Source organism: Phascolarctos cinereus, unplaced genomic scaffold (genome assembly GCF_003287225.1).
Source record: "Phascolarctos cinereus isolate Bilbo 61053 unplaced genomic scaffold, phaCin_HiC Scaffold_2;HRSCAF=192, whole genome shotgun sequence".
Taxonomy (NCBI): Eukaryota; Metazoa; Chordata; class Mammalia; order Diprotodontia; family Phascolarctidae; genus Phascolarctos; species Phascolarctos cinereus.
In genome coordinates this window covers 63,473,780-63,490,814 of record NW_027555625.1, presented here as the reverse complement: position 1 = coordinate 63,490,814, position 17,035 = coordinate 63,473,780, and the positions used below count along the sequence as shown (strand labels likewise).

The window sequence follows — 17,035 nt, the reverse complement described above, 5'->3', positions numbered from 1 at the left end:
TGTAAAACAAGGGAGTCTGCTCTGACTCAGGAATATCCCCAAAGTCTCTATCCAAAAGAAAGAAAGATCATCTCTTGCCAGTCTCTGAGGTACATTCTGGCTCTAAACCTTGCTTCTAGAAGTAGGATCAGGTAACCAGGAAAGGTTGTTTTCCCTAATTCCAGAATATTTGAAATTCAGCAGTTCACTGGGGCTGGGATTTTAGACCACGCCCCTTTCTAACTTGTCATTATAGCTCTTGGGATGGGTGTGGAGAGAAGGGTTGGTAGAGTTTTGTCTGTGACAGGGATTAAGGATCAGTTTTCAATCAGCATCAAGGGTCCATCCATATGGATGAACGTATTTTGGCATATGTACTCACACACATTCACACAGAAATGACCACGGATGCAGATATAAACCCCACTTAAGGACCTGCACCTACTATACCCTATAACACACATTATATTCATGTAGCCATTAATTAGATCTAAGGGGATTTAATTACGGGGAGACAAAGTTCACCCATGGCAACACCAGAGAGGCTCACAGTGAATTCCTTTGACCCTTTCTCCCATGTTCCTAGAGCAACATTCCTAGTGAGGCAGGCCCTTTAAGCTACACAAGAGTTTTCTCTAAATTCTGTATAGCCCCCAGTGCCTGTAGGGGCTTACTAAGTATTAATTGATTGAATAGGCTCCCCAGACACTCAGTTTTGAATAATCCACTTCTCTCAGTTTAAAGACAGGGATGAAAAGAGAGGTAGATGGCAAATCATTGGAAAGAAGATGCGGGAATTCAAGAGCTCTGGACTCAGTTTCCTACCAGGTTTTATTATTTCATGTTGGCTTTGGTGAATACTTTATTGGGAGACATTTATATAAGAAGCTAGCCGTATTAGAGAAAGCCTTAACTTTTACTGACCGGAACATGTGTCCCAGAGGAGAGCTCTGGAGAGCAAAGAGGTTCCAGGCCAGATGCAGGCTTTGTCTGGCCCCTCTGTTCGTGCCTTCTGCCCCCTGAGAATGGGAGGGTAAAGGTGCATCCCTGAGATGTTTTAACTCTGGGGTTGATATCACTCAGCTCAGTCCAGAATCCAAGTCCTTGTTGGAGACATAGAATCTGTGGGTTATAGGGAAGGCAGGAGACCCAACCATGCCTGACCCCATCACACAGAAGCCTTCAGGGGGATGCTGTCTGGCCGCTGGGCCACATTCTTCCTTGCTAAGGCCAAGTGGCTGAAGATCAAGATTAAGAAGAAACCTGGGGTGTCAAAGAGAGAGTCAGTCAGTTCCAGGCAAGAATATCAGTCCTGGGTCAGCTAGGTGGCATGGTGGATAGAGCTGTGGCTTTGGAATCTGGAGGACCTGTGTTCAAATATAGCCTCAGACACTTGACACTTACTAGCTGTGTGACCCTGGGCAAGTCATTTAACCCAGATTGCCTCATCAAAAAAAAAATATTGGTCCCAGGGTCTTTTCCCTGATCTTAGGCAATCCAATTTGCTAGTAATTAAAGGTGGGTTAATTAATTTGCTGTCATTTTAATTCAGTTATTTTTTTTCCTGGAAAAGAAAGCATAAAATGATTGTGTCAGGTGTTGATTTATGCTTTCTTAGTTTTTTTTTTTGGGGGGGTGTGTGGGTGGGCTCTAGCTAGTTGGCCCAGAGAACCATTGCTACTCACTGTTGTCTAACTTTTGGTCATTTCCTAAAATGCAGACCTGTTTCCCTCAGATGAGATAATATTTGTCATAGTGCATAGCATAGGGCCTGCCACGTAGTAGGTTCTATATAAATGCTTATTCCCTTTCTTCACCCCCACCCCTTTCTCCATCTCTCCCCCTCTCCTCCAACCTTCTTCTCTCTATGTCTCCCTCCTTTGAGTCTTTCTGGGCGGGGAGAGACTCATAGTACTTCTGAAATAGAATACCCTTATGCCTGCACTATAAACACAAAACTTGGAATACATATTAAGGGCCGTGCTTTTAGAAGTATTTGGAAACCCATACGTATTCATGAAGGGTCGACTAGATTTTGGACTCCCAGAAGGCAGGGTTGTAGTGAAAGTGCTGTGAAACTCACTACCTGGGTGACTGTGGGTAAGTCATTTCCCTTCTCTGGGCCTCAGTTTCTCCTCAGTAGGATGGGAGGGCTAGACCACATGATGGATATAGTCCATTCCCGCTCTAAAGGGGACAATCCTCTGAATCTATAAGCAGCCCCAGGCTTCTCTCTCCACCTTGATGAGTCTTACCCAGATCCTGATTAAGACCAAGACTTAACTTACCTATTGCTACAAGGGTGCCTACCATGATGCCGACAGCAGACAGCAGCGTGGGCATTCCCTTCATCCGATCCACTTTGAGCAAGCATCGCCTCTCCGAGTTACACACACAGACCATCACTGTGACCAAAGAGGGCAAATAAAAATTAGAGCTGGGAGGATCATCCTCTTATCCATTATCCATGCTGTTATCCATGCTCGTTGACCATCACGTTCAATCCTCTTGTTTTATAGAGGGGGAAATGGAGACCTTGAGAGCAGAAATGACTTGTCCAGGGTTGCATAGGCAGGGAGTATCAGAGCTAGGATTTGAACTCTGGGCACCTGACTCTAAATCAAGTGCTCTCATCACTGTAGCCCAGTTCTTCCAGGGCTGATGCTGTAGATGGTAACTGAAAATGTAAAACTAGGGTTCTTCACTTGGGGACTTTGTGGATAGATTTCAGGGGATACATGAATTTGGAAGGGATGAAGCAGCTAGGTGGCACAGTGGGTAGAGCGCTAGGCCTTGAGTCAAGTAGAGCTGAGTTTAAATCTGGTCTCAAATACTAGCTGTGTGACCCTGGGCAAGTCACTTAGCCTCCATTTGCCTCAGCTTCCTTATCTGCAGAATGGGGATAATAATAGCACCTATCCGCCAGGGTTGTTGGATGATCAAATGAGATATTTTTGTAAAGTGCCTGTTTCAGTGCCTGGCATATAATAAGTACTATATAAATGCTAATTGCTATCATTACAGGGGAAAATTACATCTTTATTTTCACTAGCCTCTAACTGAAATTTAGTATTTTCTTCAATCATGAATTTTAAAATATTTTTCAGAAAAGGTGTCTATAGCATCATCAGAGTGCCAAAATGGTCCAAGAAACAAAAAAATCTTAAGAACCATTGATGAAGAGGGACTTTTTTTTTTTGCTTTTTAGTGAGGCAGTCAGGGTTAAGTGACTTGCCCGAGATCACACAGCTAGAAGAGGGACTTCTTAGTCAAACATGGTTTAGGTTAATTGGCCTCTCATGTCCCTCCAACCCTGAGATTCTCTGAAGAACTGCGAGTTGGAGGAAAGGGAATTTCCCAGTCTCCCTGTCTTTCTGTCCACCCTGAATCCATCATCCTAAATTCTTCTTCTAACTCTTTTTCTGTTATCCAAATACCATCTGGGTCCCCACTATTACACCTTCTGTACTTGCCTCACCTCATTCACGTCATCTGCCTTGATTACTCCTTCTCCTCCTGTGGGGCCTGGCCGTTGGAAGGTAGACAGGCAGATGCATTATTAGTGGAACTTTGAATTGGTCAGCCACTCTGGAAAACCACCAGCATTTGACCCAGCCATCCCACCATTCGGCATAAACCCATGAGGGTCAATGACAGAAGGAAAGGCCCTATTTATTTATATATTTTTATATTTACATATGCTAAAGAAGAAAAAGCTGAAAACAAAGATTGTCCATTGATGAGGGAATGGCTAAACAAAAATGGTCATCTATGAATGTGATGGAATATTATTGTACTATAAGAAACAAGGGTTATGGGAGATTCTAGGAAACATAGAAAGATTTTTATGAAGTGATGCAGAGTGAAAGAAGAAGAAACAAGAGAATAAAGAAAATAACACTAAGAGGAAATGGAACTCAGATGAACAGCAATGTATAATCTTAGTTCTGGAGAACAGAAGATAAAACAGACATCCCTCCTCTTGAAAAAAGGTACATATCTGTGACTGAAAAAAACCCCAAACCCTACATATATTGTCAACTGTGGTTGCATTGTCAGTTGGTTTTGCTGAACTATTTTTTCTTTGTTATAAGGGAAGGTTCAGTTCAAGGCAGGGAGCAAAACTGGAAATAACTTCAGTTAAAAAAAGCAAAACACCTCTTGTGAGGATCATTCTACTTAAAAAAAATAGGAGAAGGGAATTACTGGACAAGGAAAGTACTGAGTAACACCATAAAAAAGTTGGATTGATTGCATTTTAATGGAGAGGAAATAGTTATTATGTGGGAGTTTTTTCAGAATTAGCTTTGTGTGTACAGTCAGATCCCTGGCTTGTTAGAACAAAGATCAAAATCAATTCCAAATTAGAAGAAATAATAAAAATAAGAAGAATGTATGTATATATGTCAGGCAACTCAGGCTGTTGATGCTGAAAGTTGGGAAATACATAAAAAGATCTTTTTCTACTGATTATCAACGTTTCCTAAGGAAATTTAAATGATGTAAATCTATCACCATAAAGAGAAGGCCAAGTATCTGAACAGATTGTCAACATTTCCTAAGGGAGTTTAATTGAAGTAAATTCATCACCATAAAGAGAAGTCTAAAAACTTAGAAACAGTGTTAGCCAGCAAACACTCGATTTTCTTGCCAAGAGGAGAGATATGACAGCCGAGGCCAGCACTGGTTTAGAATATAAACTTGTTTGTGAAGTCTAACGGGGAAGGGTGGTGGAGGATTATAAACAATATCCCTTTATAAAAGAGTGAGAAGCAGTAGAGGGGGCAAAACAAGGTTGCAGAAAGGTTGGCAAGAGACCCTATGAAGCCATATCATCCATTACAAGGACATTTAAGGATGCAACTAGGACAGGCAACTTGGTGGCTCAGTGGATAGTGCACTAGGCCTGCAGTCAGGAAGACCTGAGTTCAAATCCAGGCTGACCCTTCCTAGCTATGTGACCCTGGGCCCATCACTTCACCCTGTCTGCCTCAGTTTCCTCATCTGTAAAAGTGAGCTGGAGAAGGAAATGGCAAACCACTCCAGTATCTCTGCCAAGAAAACCCAAAATGGGGGTTAGACACGATTGAAATGGCTGAATAACAGCATGGAAATACTTATATACTGCTTCCTTTTCAAAGAGATCTCATTTTAGGAGTGGAGCCTATTTTCAGATGTGACCTGTTTTAGGACCAGTGTAGCATGTCAATTCAACAGCAAACATTTGTTAGATGCCTACTGAACGGCGCTATAAGGAATGTGTCTTTTGAGATGCAGGCTTAGAACCTAGGAGATAGTGTTTCCATAGGGATTGTCAATACTAGTTAGTTAAAACAATTACTAAGCATCTCCTATGTGCCAGGCACTGTGCTAAAGAGGCAAAAGACATTCCCTGTCTGCAAAGAGCTCATAATCTAATTAAAATATTTGCAGGACTGTTTTAATACCGACTGAGCCCAGGTTATGGTTGGTTTGTTTAGACACTGGGTCTCTCTATCTTACCTTGGCCAGAAATGCAGTAGCGTCTCCCAACCTGATCAGCACAGATGCAGCAGCTCTCCACCCCACCCCACCCTAAAGCCTTCCCACATTGGAGTGGGACTTATTGAGGACATCCAATCAGCTTCAGCCCTACTTCAGCTCTGAACTCCCGATGTCAAGTGACGTCCCAACCCCACCTTTCCCAGTAGCAGGGATAACAGGAATATACCACCACACCTGATTCCCAGGTTAGTTTGAATTGCAGACAGGATGTTAAATGAGAAGTGACATGTGGAAGTGGAATGAGAAGGAGAAAATGGCATTTGGGGCAACAACACCTCTCTCCCACCACTAGTTGGCATTAGACTTATGACAGCCAGGAGACACCCATGTGGTATTAGCTTTGGGGGTATTTAAGGTGGTATGCTCTATAGTTATGTGCCTAATACTTCTTAATTTCACCATGATTTTACTAATCCAGTTAAACTGTATGTTGTCTGATTGAATGTTAACAACATCCTGCCAGCGGGATGTTTGGAGTATGTGTATGAAACAACCATGGCTGATGAGCAACCCTAGATGTAGAGCCTGGGATATAACATTGCAGAGTCCCTCAAACCAGAGGCTATCTTCTGGGGTCCCACATATTAAAGGGTCCTGTTATATCTATAGGACTATCCTGTCACATGTGAGAGAGAACAGATTATGTCTTACATAGAGAAACATGTGGGGTGCTGGGGGAAGGGGAGGATATAAAGCTTAGATAAGGCATGGTTCTTATCCTTAAGAAGCTTATAGTCTAGTATAGGGATAAGACACAAATGCAAATAGCTATAGTATACTGCATTACATGATAACTGAATTGGTTTTTGGTCGTTTTTAGTTGTGTCCAATTCTTTGTGACCCCAATTAGGTCTTCTTGGCAAAGATACGGGAGTGGCTTGCCATTTCTTTTTCCTGCTTATTTTACAGATGAGGAAACTGAGGCAAACAGGGTTAAGTGACTTGCTCAGGGTCGCATAGCTAGTCAGCATCTGAAGCCAGATTAGAATTCAGGTTTTCCTGATTCTAGTCCTGGAACCCTAGCCATTGCCCCATTTTGGCTGCTTGAAAATTAAATTAGAGAAGTGAGGAGTTTAGCTTAAAAATGTTTAGTTGAGTTTAAAATGTTATGGGAAGTTTAGAGGAAGATAGTTACCAAGTAAGGGGATCAGGGGAAGCTTCCTGAAGGAAGTGACATTTGAATTGGGCTTGGCATGAATTCAGTATAGAGAAGAGTGGGGAGGGCATTGCAGACAAGGAGAATCACATGAACAAAGGCAGCATGGAGAGAGGAGAGTACAGGTTAGGGTGACCAGGTCCATTTTGGCTCAAAAGTAGGATAAGATGTTGTCAAGGCAAGGTAGTGACTTGACTGCCAGGCAGGGGAATTTGGACTTCATTTGAGGGGCAATAGGGAGCCAAGGAAGGATTTTGACCACCTTCTCTTAGATTACGTCCAATGTACCCTGTATATATCTTGTATATATGCGTATATGTGGTTTGTATGTTGTCTCCTTATACTGGGACAGGATGTGTGCTCTTTGAGGGCAGGGAATGTTTTTCCCTTGCTTTATATATCCCCAGTGCCTGGAACACAGTAGGTGTTTAATAAATGCTTGCTGACTTGATTAGAGAAATGACACGTCCAGATCTAGGTGTAGCAGGGGTTAGGGACCAGAGCTATATTTGCATGAAGGAGTTAAGTCTGGCAGTGGGGTGGGAGGTCTTTTGGAGAAGGAAGAGGAAGCCTTGAATGACTCATCCATTGACCTGCAGAGCTCTTAGGGAACAAGGACTCCATCTTGAACTTCTCTTTCAAATCATCTCTGCACCTTAGCTCAGCAAATCTTTGGTTGTTCTACTCCATTGTCTCCCGCCCCTGGGGAGATGAGCAGTCTTACCTCGTATTCGGAGTTTCTGGGTCTGAGCCGAGCGTGTCAGGAAAACTGGGACGAAGTACTCTTGGGGCTCCAACCAGCTGAGGGCCATGGTGAGGTAGGCATGGGTGCCTAGGAGGGGAGCAGGGAAAGTGTGGGATGCTGGGAGAGCCAGACATACAGGAAGACAGAAGACAGCCAGGGCGCAGTGTGGGATGGTTCGCGAGACTGAGAGCTGGAAGGCGCCCTAGAGGTCAGCTAGTCCATCTCTTCCCGTTTTCTAAATAGGGAAACTGAGCCCCAGAAAGGGGAAATGACCCTCCACAAGCTAACGCAGGTTCTCTAGTTCCAAATCCAGTGTTCTTCCCTCAACTTGAACTACCCAGTCATTCGGCCTTCTGCTTCTGGTCCTCTACCCAAACCTAGACTTACCATTGAGTGCCTGGAGCCTCCACTCTCGCTGTACTGTGGGGTCCTCACTCAGGGTGAAGGAATAGGGGTCTTCATCGTCAGCATGCTCTCCGCTCTGCTGTAGCCCACTGATGACCACTCCCTGTGGCCTATCCTGGGGAGTGCAGAGGATCTGGAGGGTGGAGGGGACAGGCACAGGAAGGGAGGGAGATTTTTGAGCAGGGGGTGGGGAATCTCGAATTATATGAAGCACCAGGGCCGCAGTTGTAGTCAGGCTGGGATGGTCTGCAAAAAAACCCCAAAGACCAAGGTCAAGGACATTTCCCCCATTCCCAATGGGTAGGGGGGAAGCTGCAAGGATTGATTCTGTAGGGAGTGGGTTATCCAGGAAGTAGGCTAACTAGGGACTGGGAATTTGGGGAAATCCCTCCTCATCTCTGTTCCTTCTTCAGGGGGAGGAAGGCTTGTGTGAAAAGAGCAATGGTTTGGAATCAGAAGACCTGGCTATGGATCCCAGCTCCATCATTTACTACCCATGTAACCTTGAACTCTGGCTCCATTTTCTCATCTCTAAAACAGGGGAGTGGGTGATGTGATTTCTTGGTTCACAGACTTTAGAGACCTTAGAAGACATCCAGTTTACTTCCCTTATTTCATAGATGGTTAAGTGACTTCTCCAAGGTCACATGGCTAGTATCAAAGGTAGCCCTTAAATCCAGGTAATTCTTGTGTCTAAATTTAGAATTTAATCTCTAAATCATGCTTCCTTTTTTGAGGTCCCTTTCAGCTCTAATCTCTTTGATTCTCAATCAAAGGACAGGAAAACATGCCCTGCCCTCAATCCACCCCAAGTCCTTGTATTTGGGAAGGACCTTAGAGATATATAATCCAGGGATTCTTAACCTGGGGTACGTGGACTTAAAAAAGTTGTTTTAATGACTATATTTTAATATCATTGGTTTCATCATCCTGTAATTTTTGCTTTAAGGTTCTAAAGACATTTTCCTGAGAAGGCGTCCATAGACTTCACAGGACTGAACAAGAATCCATGATGCACAGACAGGTTAATAAACCTGGGTCAAATCCAACCCCCTCATTGTATATATGAAAGAACTGAGGCCCAGAGCCCAGGGCCACATAGGTGCTAAGTAGGAGATTCTAGTCAAATACTCTCCACGTAGTTCTCTTCCCCCTCAAGAATCCTGCCTCTTCCCACCATTACCCGGACATCCTTGATCGCGAGGGAGATGGTGGTAACCAGCAGATTCCAGGGGCTCTGGCTGGGATCTCCCACCTAGGTGGTGGGGGTGGGTGGGTTATTTTTTCCCCCTTGGGACTTGGAGAGATGTCTTATTTAGAGGGCAGGGTGTAGGGAGTATAAAGGTGGTAGGGACATAAAAGGGGCAGTAGCCCTTTAAGAGAGAGCACCTTCCTACCAAATCTCCTGGTCAACCATTGGCCACCTTCACTTGGTTGAGTCAGATGGTCATGGCAGAGGGTGTTGGGAGGAGATAGTGGAAAGCTCTTTGTCCACCAGGGGGTCATGGAACCCTGTCCATGGAGTTGGGTGCCTGGGGGAATATCTCCACGTCATAGACCTAGTTTGCAGGTAGAGACACTGCTTTAGACAGAGCTCTCCCAAAGTGGAATGAACTGCCTTGGGATGTGATGAATTTCCCATCAATTCCTGTCTTGAAAGCAGACTGGATGGATGATCACTTGTTGGGGATATTGAAGGGGGTTGGCTGCTCAGGTAGACAGTCTTTGATGTCCTCTCCAGCTCAAACTCTGTGATTCTGGGCTTCACACACTTCTTGGCTTTGATAAGAAAAAAAATTCTCTTTCTGTCTGTCTTCCTCTCACTCTTTTTTTCTTAGAATCTCTTTGTCTGACTCTGGGTCTTTCAGAGTGTGGCGCCAGCCCCTCCCAGTTTCTCCCTTACCCATAATCTCGGCCACTACTTGCACAGTATATGTCTCCTTAGGCTGTCCTGACCCCAGTTTCGAAGCTGTTCGGACTTCCCCAGAGTGTTCTTCAATGGCCAGCCACCCTTCAGTGTCATTCATCATCGAGAACCTAGGGACACATTAGCATGAGGGTGGGGAGGTGACATGGAACAGACTGGGAGAAAGAAGGGATACCTAGAATTTGGGTGGATGAGAGAATGGGAGAAAGTGCTTCTAGGAAAACCTCTCTCCTCTCAGGAAAGGGTGTCCTCTGACAAAAATCATAACTTCTCTGTGACTCAGTTTCCCCAGTTGTGCAGTGGGACTTGTCATAGTTTCATGATATCTAGAGCTGGAAGGACAAAAGGATCATATATTTAGAGCTGGTCATCTGGTTCAACCTCATTTTACAGATAAAGAAACTGAGTCACAGAGAAGTTGTGACTTGCCCAAGGACACATAATTAGTAATTGGGAGAGTTGGGATTTGAACCCAAATCTGCCTGACTCTACATCCAGGCCTCTTTCCACTGAGTCATGCTGCCTCCCTTACATATCATCCTGGTAGTATGGCAGCATAGTTTGATTCTGGAGTCATAACACTTGGATACCAAACCCAGGTTCTATCACTTATTATATATGACTTTGGGAAAGTCTTTTCCCTTCTTTGGGCCTCGGGTTCCCTACTTGTAATTACCTTCCATTTTAACTGTTAATATCTTCTATATATGGGTTTCCTTCTCTGTTGGACTATTATCTCTTTTGCTTCTCACAACAGCCTCGTGAAGTAGGTGCTGTTATTTTCACCATTTTATAGATGAGGAAACCAAAGTTAAGAGATATTAAGAGACTTGCCCAGAGTCACACAGCTAGTAAGTGTCCGAGGGAGGATTTGAATTCAGGTCTTCCTGATTACAAGGCTGTTGTGCTACCTAGCTGCCTTGAGGAAGTGGCTGAGATCATCTGGTAGACCATCTGGTCCAACCTTCTCATTTTACACACAAGGAGAATGAGGCCAGGGGAGCTTAAAAGACTTTCCCAAGGTCTAGAAAGTGGTAAGCAGCAGCACTGCTTCTCTCAGACTCAAGTTCTCTCACCCAAGGAATCTTGGGGTGGTGGGGTGCCCATTCCCAGGGAAGAAGGAAGAAGGGCTGGAGAACAAGGACAGAATAGCTAACTGGGAGCTGCCCAAAGGCCAATTCCCCCTTGATACAAAAGAAGACTTTCTAATGATGAGAGTAGTTCTAGAGGGAAATGGACCACGTGGGCAGGTAGTGAGCTCCCCTTCACTGGCCTTCCAATGAACACCAAGTGGCCACCTGTCTGATTGTTCCAAAGGGATTCCTGCAGGGGTTTGGGTTGGACTAGATTCCCTCTGAGATCCCTTCCAGCTCTGAGATTCTGTGTTTCTGTGAAGGGCCACAGAAGGGGACCTGAGAGGAGTGGGTTGGGGACAGAGAACAAACAAAGAGATCCATTATTTATCAATGCCCCATGCCAAGCACTCAGCCCTGGATGTGTGGGCCTGGAGGTAGGAGGATGTTTGTGGCCCTTCCACCACTTCTGGGATAATGGACCAGGGAGACCATCATTGGATGGTGGCCTGAGCCCGTGCCTTTGGGGTGGGGGCAGGGAAGGTGGAACGGGGGAGCTTGGAACAATCCCAAAGGAATCGTTTGACTGCAGCCAAGGCATCAAGGACATGAATGCTTTGGGACCTAGGAAGGCTCCCCAACTAGAGGACAGATGGATCAACATGAGGATGAAGTGAGAGATAGCATGGCATAGGGAATGTAGCATAGAACTCGGAATCAGGAAGAGCTGGGTTAAATCCCGCCACACACGCAGTAGCTGTGTGACCCAAGGCAAGCCTCTTCCTCCCTCTGGTCCTTTATTTCCTCATCTGTGAAATGGAGATAATAGCATCACCTACCTCATAGGGTTGTTATGAAAATTAAAGAAGATAATGTATATAAAGCACTTTGCAAACCATAAAGTTAAAGTCAGCTTTTAGATGTTGAACTCCTTGAAAACAAAGACCTTTTCCCCCCCTCTTTTTTTTAAGGCAATTCGGGTTAAGTGACTTGCCCAGGGTCACACAGCTAGTAAGTGTCAAGTATTTGGTCTGAGGCCGGATTTGAACTCGGGTCCTTCTGACTTCAGGGCTGGTGCTCTATCCACTGCACTAAAACAAAGACTTTTGGGGTTTTTTGCCTTTCTTCCTATCCTCAGTGCCTAGCACAGCGCCTGGCACAAAGTAGGCACTTAATAAATGCTAACTGACTTGATTTGAATATTATTTTGTAGAACGGGCTTGGGGGGTGAGCCAAAGGCAACTGGAGGTTGGGAATGGGAAAAGGGAGCTGATCACATGAGGTCAGAGCCGAGCCTGGGGCCAAGTCACATCTGGCCTTCATTTTCTTCATCTGTAAAAGGAGACAGTGGGACTAGATTGTTTTCAAGGTTCCTTCTGGCTCTAAACCCTGGGATTCTGTCATTCTGCTACTGTAAGAATCCCCTTTCTCCCAATCAGGAGGGATCAATGCAGTCTACCGGGACATTGTCCCACCTGGGAGAATGCCACTGGGTGGTTGGGGGAGTGGATGGCAAAGAGAATGGAATGGAGAAAGGGAGTGGAACAAAGAGAATAATCGTAATAAAAGCTCATATTGCTGTACTTTTAAGATATACAAAATGCGTTCCTCACGACCCTATGGGATAAATAGCATTATTATTCCTATTTTACAAGTGAGGAAACTGAGGTTCAGAGAAAGTGACTTGCCCACGATCCTACAGCTAGTAAGAATTTATTAAAGGATCATAAATTTAGAACTAGAAGGAATCTTAGAAGTCATCAAGTCCACCCTTTTGTTTTACAAATGAGGAAACTGAGGCAGACATAGGGTAAGTGACTTCCCAGGATCACACAGCTAGCAAGTATCTGAGACAGTATTCAAATACAGGTCTTCCTGACTTCAATCTAGTGCTCTGTCTCTTGATTTGAAGCCAATCTTTTCCCCCCTTAATTCAATAAACATTTATTAAATGCCTACTACATGCAAGATATGGTAGAAAGCACTAGGGATACAGATTGTACTTAATTTTCAAAAATCCAAGACTGGAAGCTTTTGTTTTTGCTTTTTTGCTTTTTCCAGAGCATCAAAAGATTTTCACACCTTCTTCTAACCCCACCTCTCACCCCCAGCCACCAATCCCTTCACCAGTGTCCAAATCTGTCTTTGGCTGGATGGCCCCAACCCAATATGTATAAAAATATAATGTGTAATGGAATAGAACTCTTAAATGTATGGAAATATAAATTAGATCATGTATGTGTGTGTATACACATACACACACACATCTATACATATATATGTTCTAATATCACCCTCAGCCTAGACTCTGATGCAAAAATCATCAGAGGAAATATTCCAAAGATGAAAAGAAATAATTTTGGGATTGAGTTTTGAGACCATCCATGCCATTGTATATTATCATACACAATGTAGTGGCAAGGAACGCTTGATTTGGAATTGGGGACCAAGGTTCCAATCTTGTCCGTGTCACTTAACTTTGGGACATTGGGCATGCCATTTTTCCATCTCTGTAAAATAAGTGTGTTGGCCTAGATAATCTCTCAACCTCTGCCCTCTCTCTCTACTCCCACCTCCGTTCTAAATATAGGAGTCCCCATAAGTCAATAGATGGCTAACCCACAAATCTGGTAATGGAGAGCAGAAGGCTCCCAACATTTCTACCAGGCATCTTGGTGCTGATGGGCTGGGCAATCCTTGGGCCCCCTGGTAGAAGAGAGGACAGGAGCAGGCTGTTACCTGAGTGGTGGGCTCTGGGGATCCTCAGGCTCAATGGTCAGCACGATGGTGCCTGGTGGGGTGCTGTCAGGGATGGTGACCTCATAGCTCTCCTGGCTTAGAACGGGGGGCCACATGGGTTCCTCCACTAGCACAGTCACAGTGGCTGTGACTGGCGGGTACATCCTTGATCCCACAAGCTCCGCCAGGTTCTTTGCCATGATCACCAGCTCATAGCTTGGGGCTGAAGTGTAGTCCAGTTTCTGGGACCAGAAGAATTGGAGGTCACCATGAGGTCTTTTCTCTCTCTCTCCCTAGGGAGATATCCTAACATTTCCCTCCCATTCATTAAAGTTCATCAAATGTCAAAGCCTTCCCTGACCACCTCCCTAGTCAAACTGGCTTATTTTGCCACCTGCGATGTGTAGCATCCTCTGCCCAGGATGCTCTTCCTCCTCACCTTCACCTCTGGATTCTTAGCTCTTTCTAGGACTCAGCCAGCTTTCTACATGATGTCTTTACTGATTCCACCAGCTGTGAGTTCTTCCCTTGCTCCCCCCATTATACTTTATGTATATTTACTTACCTGTGACATGTTGTTTCTCCCCCCCCCCCCCGTTAAATGTAAACTTCTTGAAGACAGGGCCTGTTGTCATTTTTGTCTTTGGGTGCCCAATGTCTGGCACCGGTGGTACCTGGCACCTAGTAGGTGCTTAGTAAAGGCTTGTTGAATCAAATTGAACTGAACTGATAAATGATCATTGTCTCCTGTACCATAGGTACTCCATGCTAAGGGCTAGGTCATTTTGTCCCTTTCTAAGTTGGATTGACGTGTTGAAAGGGGCCACATGTGGAAATGGGGTCTAGTCCCAGCTCTGCTATTTATGAATCTTTTTGAACCTGGGCAAGTCATGTTGACTTCTCTGGGCCTCCATGGACTCATCTGAAAAATGGGAATAATAATATCCCCAGTATCTACCTCATTGGGCTGATTTGAGGATTGAGTGAAGTAACGCCTCTCAAGTATGTACTAAATTCAAGGTAGCTCTTATTACTTTACCTAAGTTTACCAGTCCCGAGAGCTCAGTAGCAAGGGATTACTTTCACCTCAAAATTGCCAAGGAAGCTGAATCCCCAATTCTTGTGTCTGAACACCACACCTCTTGTTACAGTCTTAAAGACTGCTGCCTCTTCCCAGGGGAGCTGGAAGAACAGTCACTTTTCTCTAAGGTTGGGGGTGATGGAGGAAAGAAGAGTGTAGTTCTTTATCTAGGAAAACCCTGGGGTGGATCCCCTGACCTGCACCTGCAGTAGTGGGGACGCAATACATAGAACCATCCTCAATCTTCAGCGGGTCTTCCTTGGTGACTCACTGCACACATTTGGGAGGCTCAGAGTTAGGGCTTGGGCAGGAACAGGGAAATAGAGCTTTTTCCTTTCTGTAAACTTGACTTTACAAGAGCTTTCCAGCTTCCAGCCAGCCCACACCCCCTGTGGATAATGACTAGACATCTGCTGCCTTCCAGGCTGAAAAGATTCCCCACAAAAGTTCTTCTCCCCACCTTCCGTTCTGAAATGGTCAGAGCGCTGCAGCACCTGACGCCTCCCTTACGGATCCTACCCCTCCCTGCCCCTGCGTGGAGGGCCTGTGCAGGAGCAGCTGCCAGCCTTGGGGTGGGCCCAGCATGTGCCAGGAGGAGAAAGCCAGTTTTCGCCTTATTTGGCCAAACATGTTTCTAGAGACTCCTGCAGCTTTCCCCCACTCCCCACCTCCCCACTCCGACCGGGGAAGGGGAGGGGGAAGGGGAGGACAAGCACTTGAGACTGGGCCCTTCCGCAGGCCCTAAACACCTCCCAAGGCGGTCAGATCATTAGAGTTCCCCCAGGGTTTATGATAGGAGATTTGGGTATCAGACTATAGTATTTAGATCAAGAGGGGACCTCAGAGGTCATCTAGTCCCTCTCCTTTATTTGACAGATGAGGAAACCGAGTCACAGAGAGGCCAAGTGACTTGGCCCAGGATCCGTGGCTAGTAAGTAGCAGAGTCTAACCTGTACCACTTCTGCTACTGAACCACCCCTGCCTGAATGGGGCTGGGTGGGCTTTTGGATATGGCATACTCAGAAAGACTGGGATAATGAGAGGGCTTGAGGCATGGCCAGAGGGAGATAGAGGACATAGACGCTCATTGCACTTCCCACTCAGTTCTGGGTTTAGGCAAGGGAAGGGAGGAAGAGGTCTGGAGGTGAAAGAGGGTCAGAGTGGAGGAATAACAACAACAATAATAATAATAGCTAGCATTTCTGTAGCAATTTAAGGTTTCCATATGTCTTCTACATATGTCATCTCATTTGACCCTCACAACAATCTTGGCAGATTATTATTGTATCTATTAGATTAAATATTATATTGTTATATAATAGAATGCTATTATGTTACTATTATATCTCCATTTTCTAGATAAGGAAACTGAGGCAGACCAAGGTTAAGTGGCTTGCTAAGAGTCATTCAGCTAGTAAGAATCTGATGCAGGATCTGAACTCATATTTTCTTGACTCTAACTTGAGCACTCTAACCACTAGGTGACCTAGGTTAGCTTCTCCATTCCAAGCTTTCCTTTGTTGCCTCAGTTCCTAAACCATCCTCACTTCCACCTAGTGTGGGCAGATACATTGCATTCGCAACTGTCCTAGGCATAGTAGGAGGGAGAGAGAGGAGGGACACTAATAACAATTCACATTTCTATAGCACTTTAAGGGTTATGATGCAAATTTCTTCCCATAGCTGTTTGAAGTGTCTCTTTTCTGCATATCAGGAAACTGAGGCTCAGAGAGGTTAAAAGGCCTTGCCCAAAGTCATATAGCTAGTTAAGTAAACAAAGCACTTTTTGCTGCTCCAAACCCAGAGGGGCCCAGGGAGCCCAGAGCCTCATTGGAGAAAAAAGGAGACCCCAAAACAGAATGGAAAGGGTCCTGTGAGGAAGTAGCTTCCGCATAGGCTAACCAATAGAGTTAATGAGCTGAGTGAGGGACTGGAGGGGAGGAGGTTTTGGCTCTGGGCTTCTCTCTCCCAGAGTCCATCATTCTGCTGCCCTGCCTACTTCTCCCACCACTCCATCAGCATCTGAGGAAACTGCCTAATGTAGTTGCCAAGGGGAAATTGGAACTCATTTCCCTGGCTCACACTGGGAGACAATCTAATGCAGGGGCAGGGTTTCCTGTGAAACCTGTGATTTCTCAGAGTGCCTAACAAGGGGACAACACCTTGGGGGGAAGGTCCCGTCTTATGTACCAGAGGAAGAAAAGGCATTGATCCTCTCTCAGTAACACAAAGCATATCTGTTGAAGTCTACGTATTTGTCTTTGTCTGTATCTGCACCTGTGCATGTATTTCTGTAGTCATAATAATATCAATAGCTAGCATTTATAAAGGACTTTAAGATTTGCTAAGCATTTTACTTATGTTATCTCAAATGATCCTCACAACA

The 17,035-nt window shown here is 45.0% G+C and overlaps 1 protein-coding gene across 7 annotated transcripts in view; it reads right to left on the bottom strand.

The window, feature by feature from the left end:
• Positions 1-792: 792 nt before the first annotated feature.
• The window catches only part of CDH16 (cadherin 16), a 46,413-nt gene continuing 30,170 nt past the window's right edge, over positions 793-17,035 (bottom strand). For 6 of the 7 annotated variants that reach the window (XM_020989431.2, XM_020989430.2, XM_020989433.2 and 3 more), the window contains 6 exons: positions 13,569-13,810; positions 9,733-9,866; positions 7,812-8,075; positions 7,404-7,511; positions 2,268-2,384; positions 793-1,242 (listed from right to left, as the gene is read on the bottom strand). In XM_020989431.2, coding sequence (XP_020845090.1) covers positions 1,148-1,242; positions 2,268-2,384; positions 7,404-7,511; positions 7,812-8,075; positions 9,733-9,866; positions 13,569-13,810 — 960 coding nt within the window. In that variant the 3' untranslated portion in view covers positions 793-1,147. The remainder of the gene's footprint in view (positions 1,243-2,267; positions 2,385-7,403; positions 7,512-7,811; positions 8,076-9,732; positions 9,867-13,568; positions 13,811-17,035) is intronic. The other variant, XM_020989434.2, reaches the window with a different exon arrangement.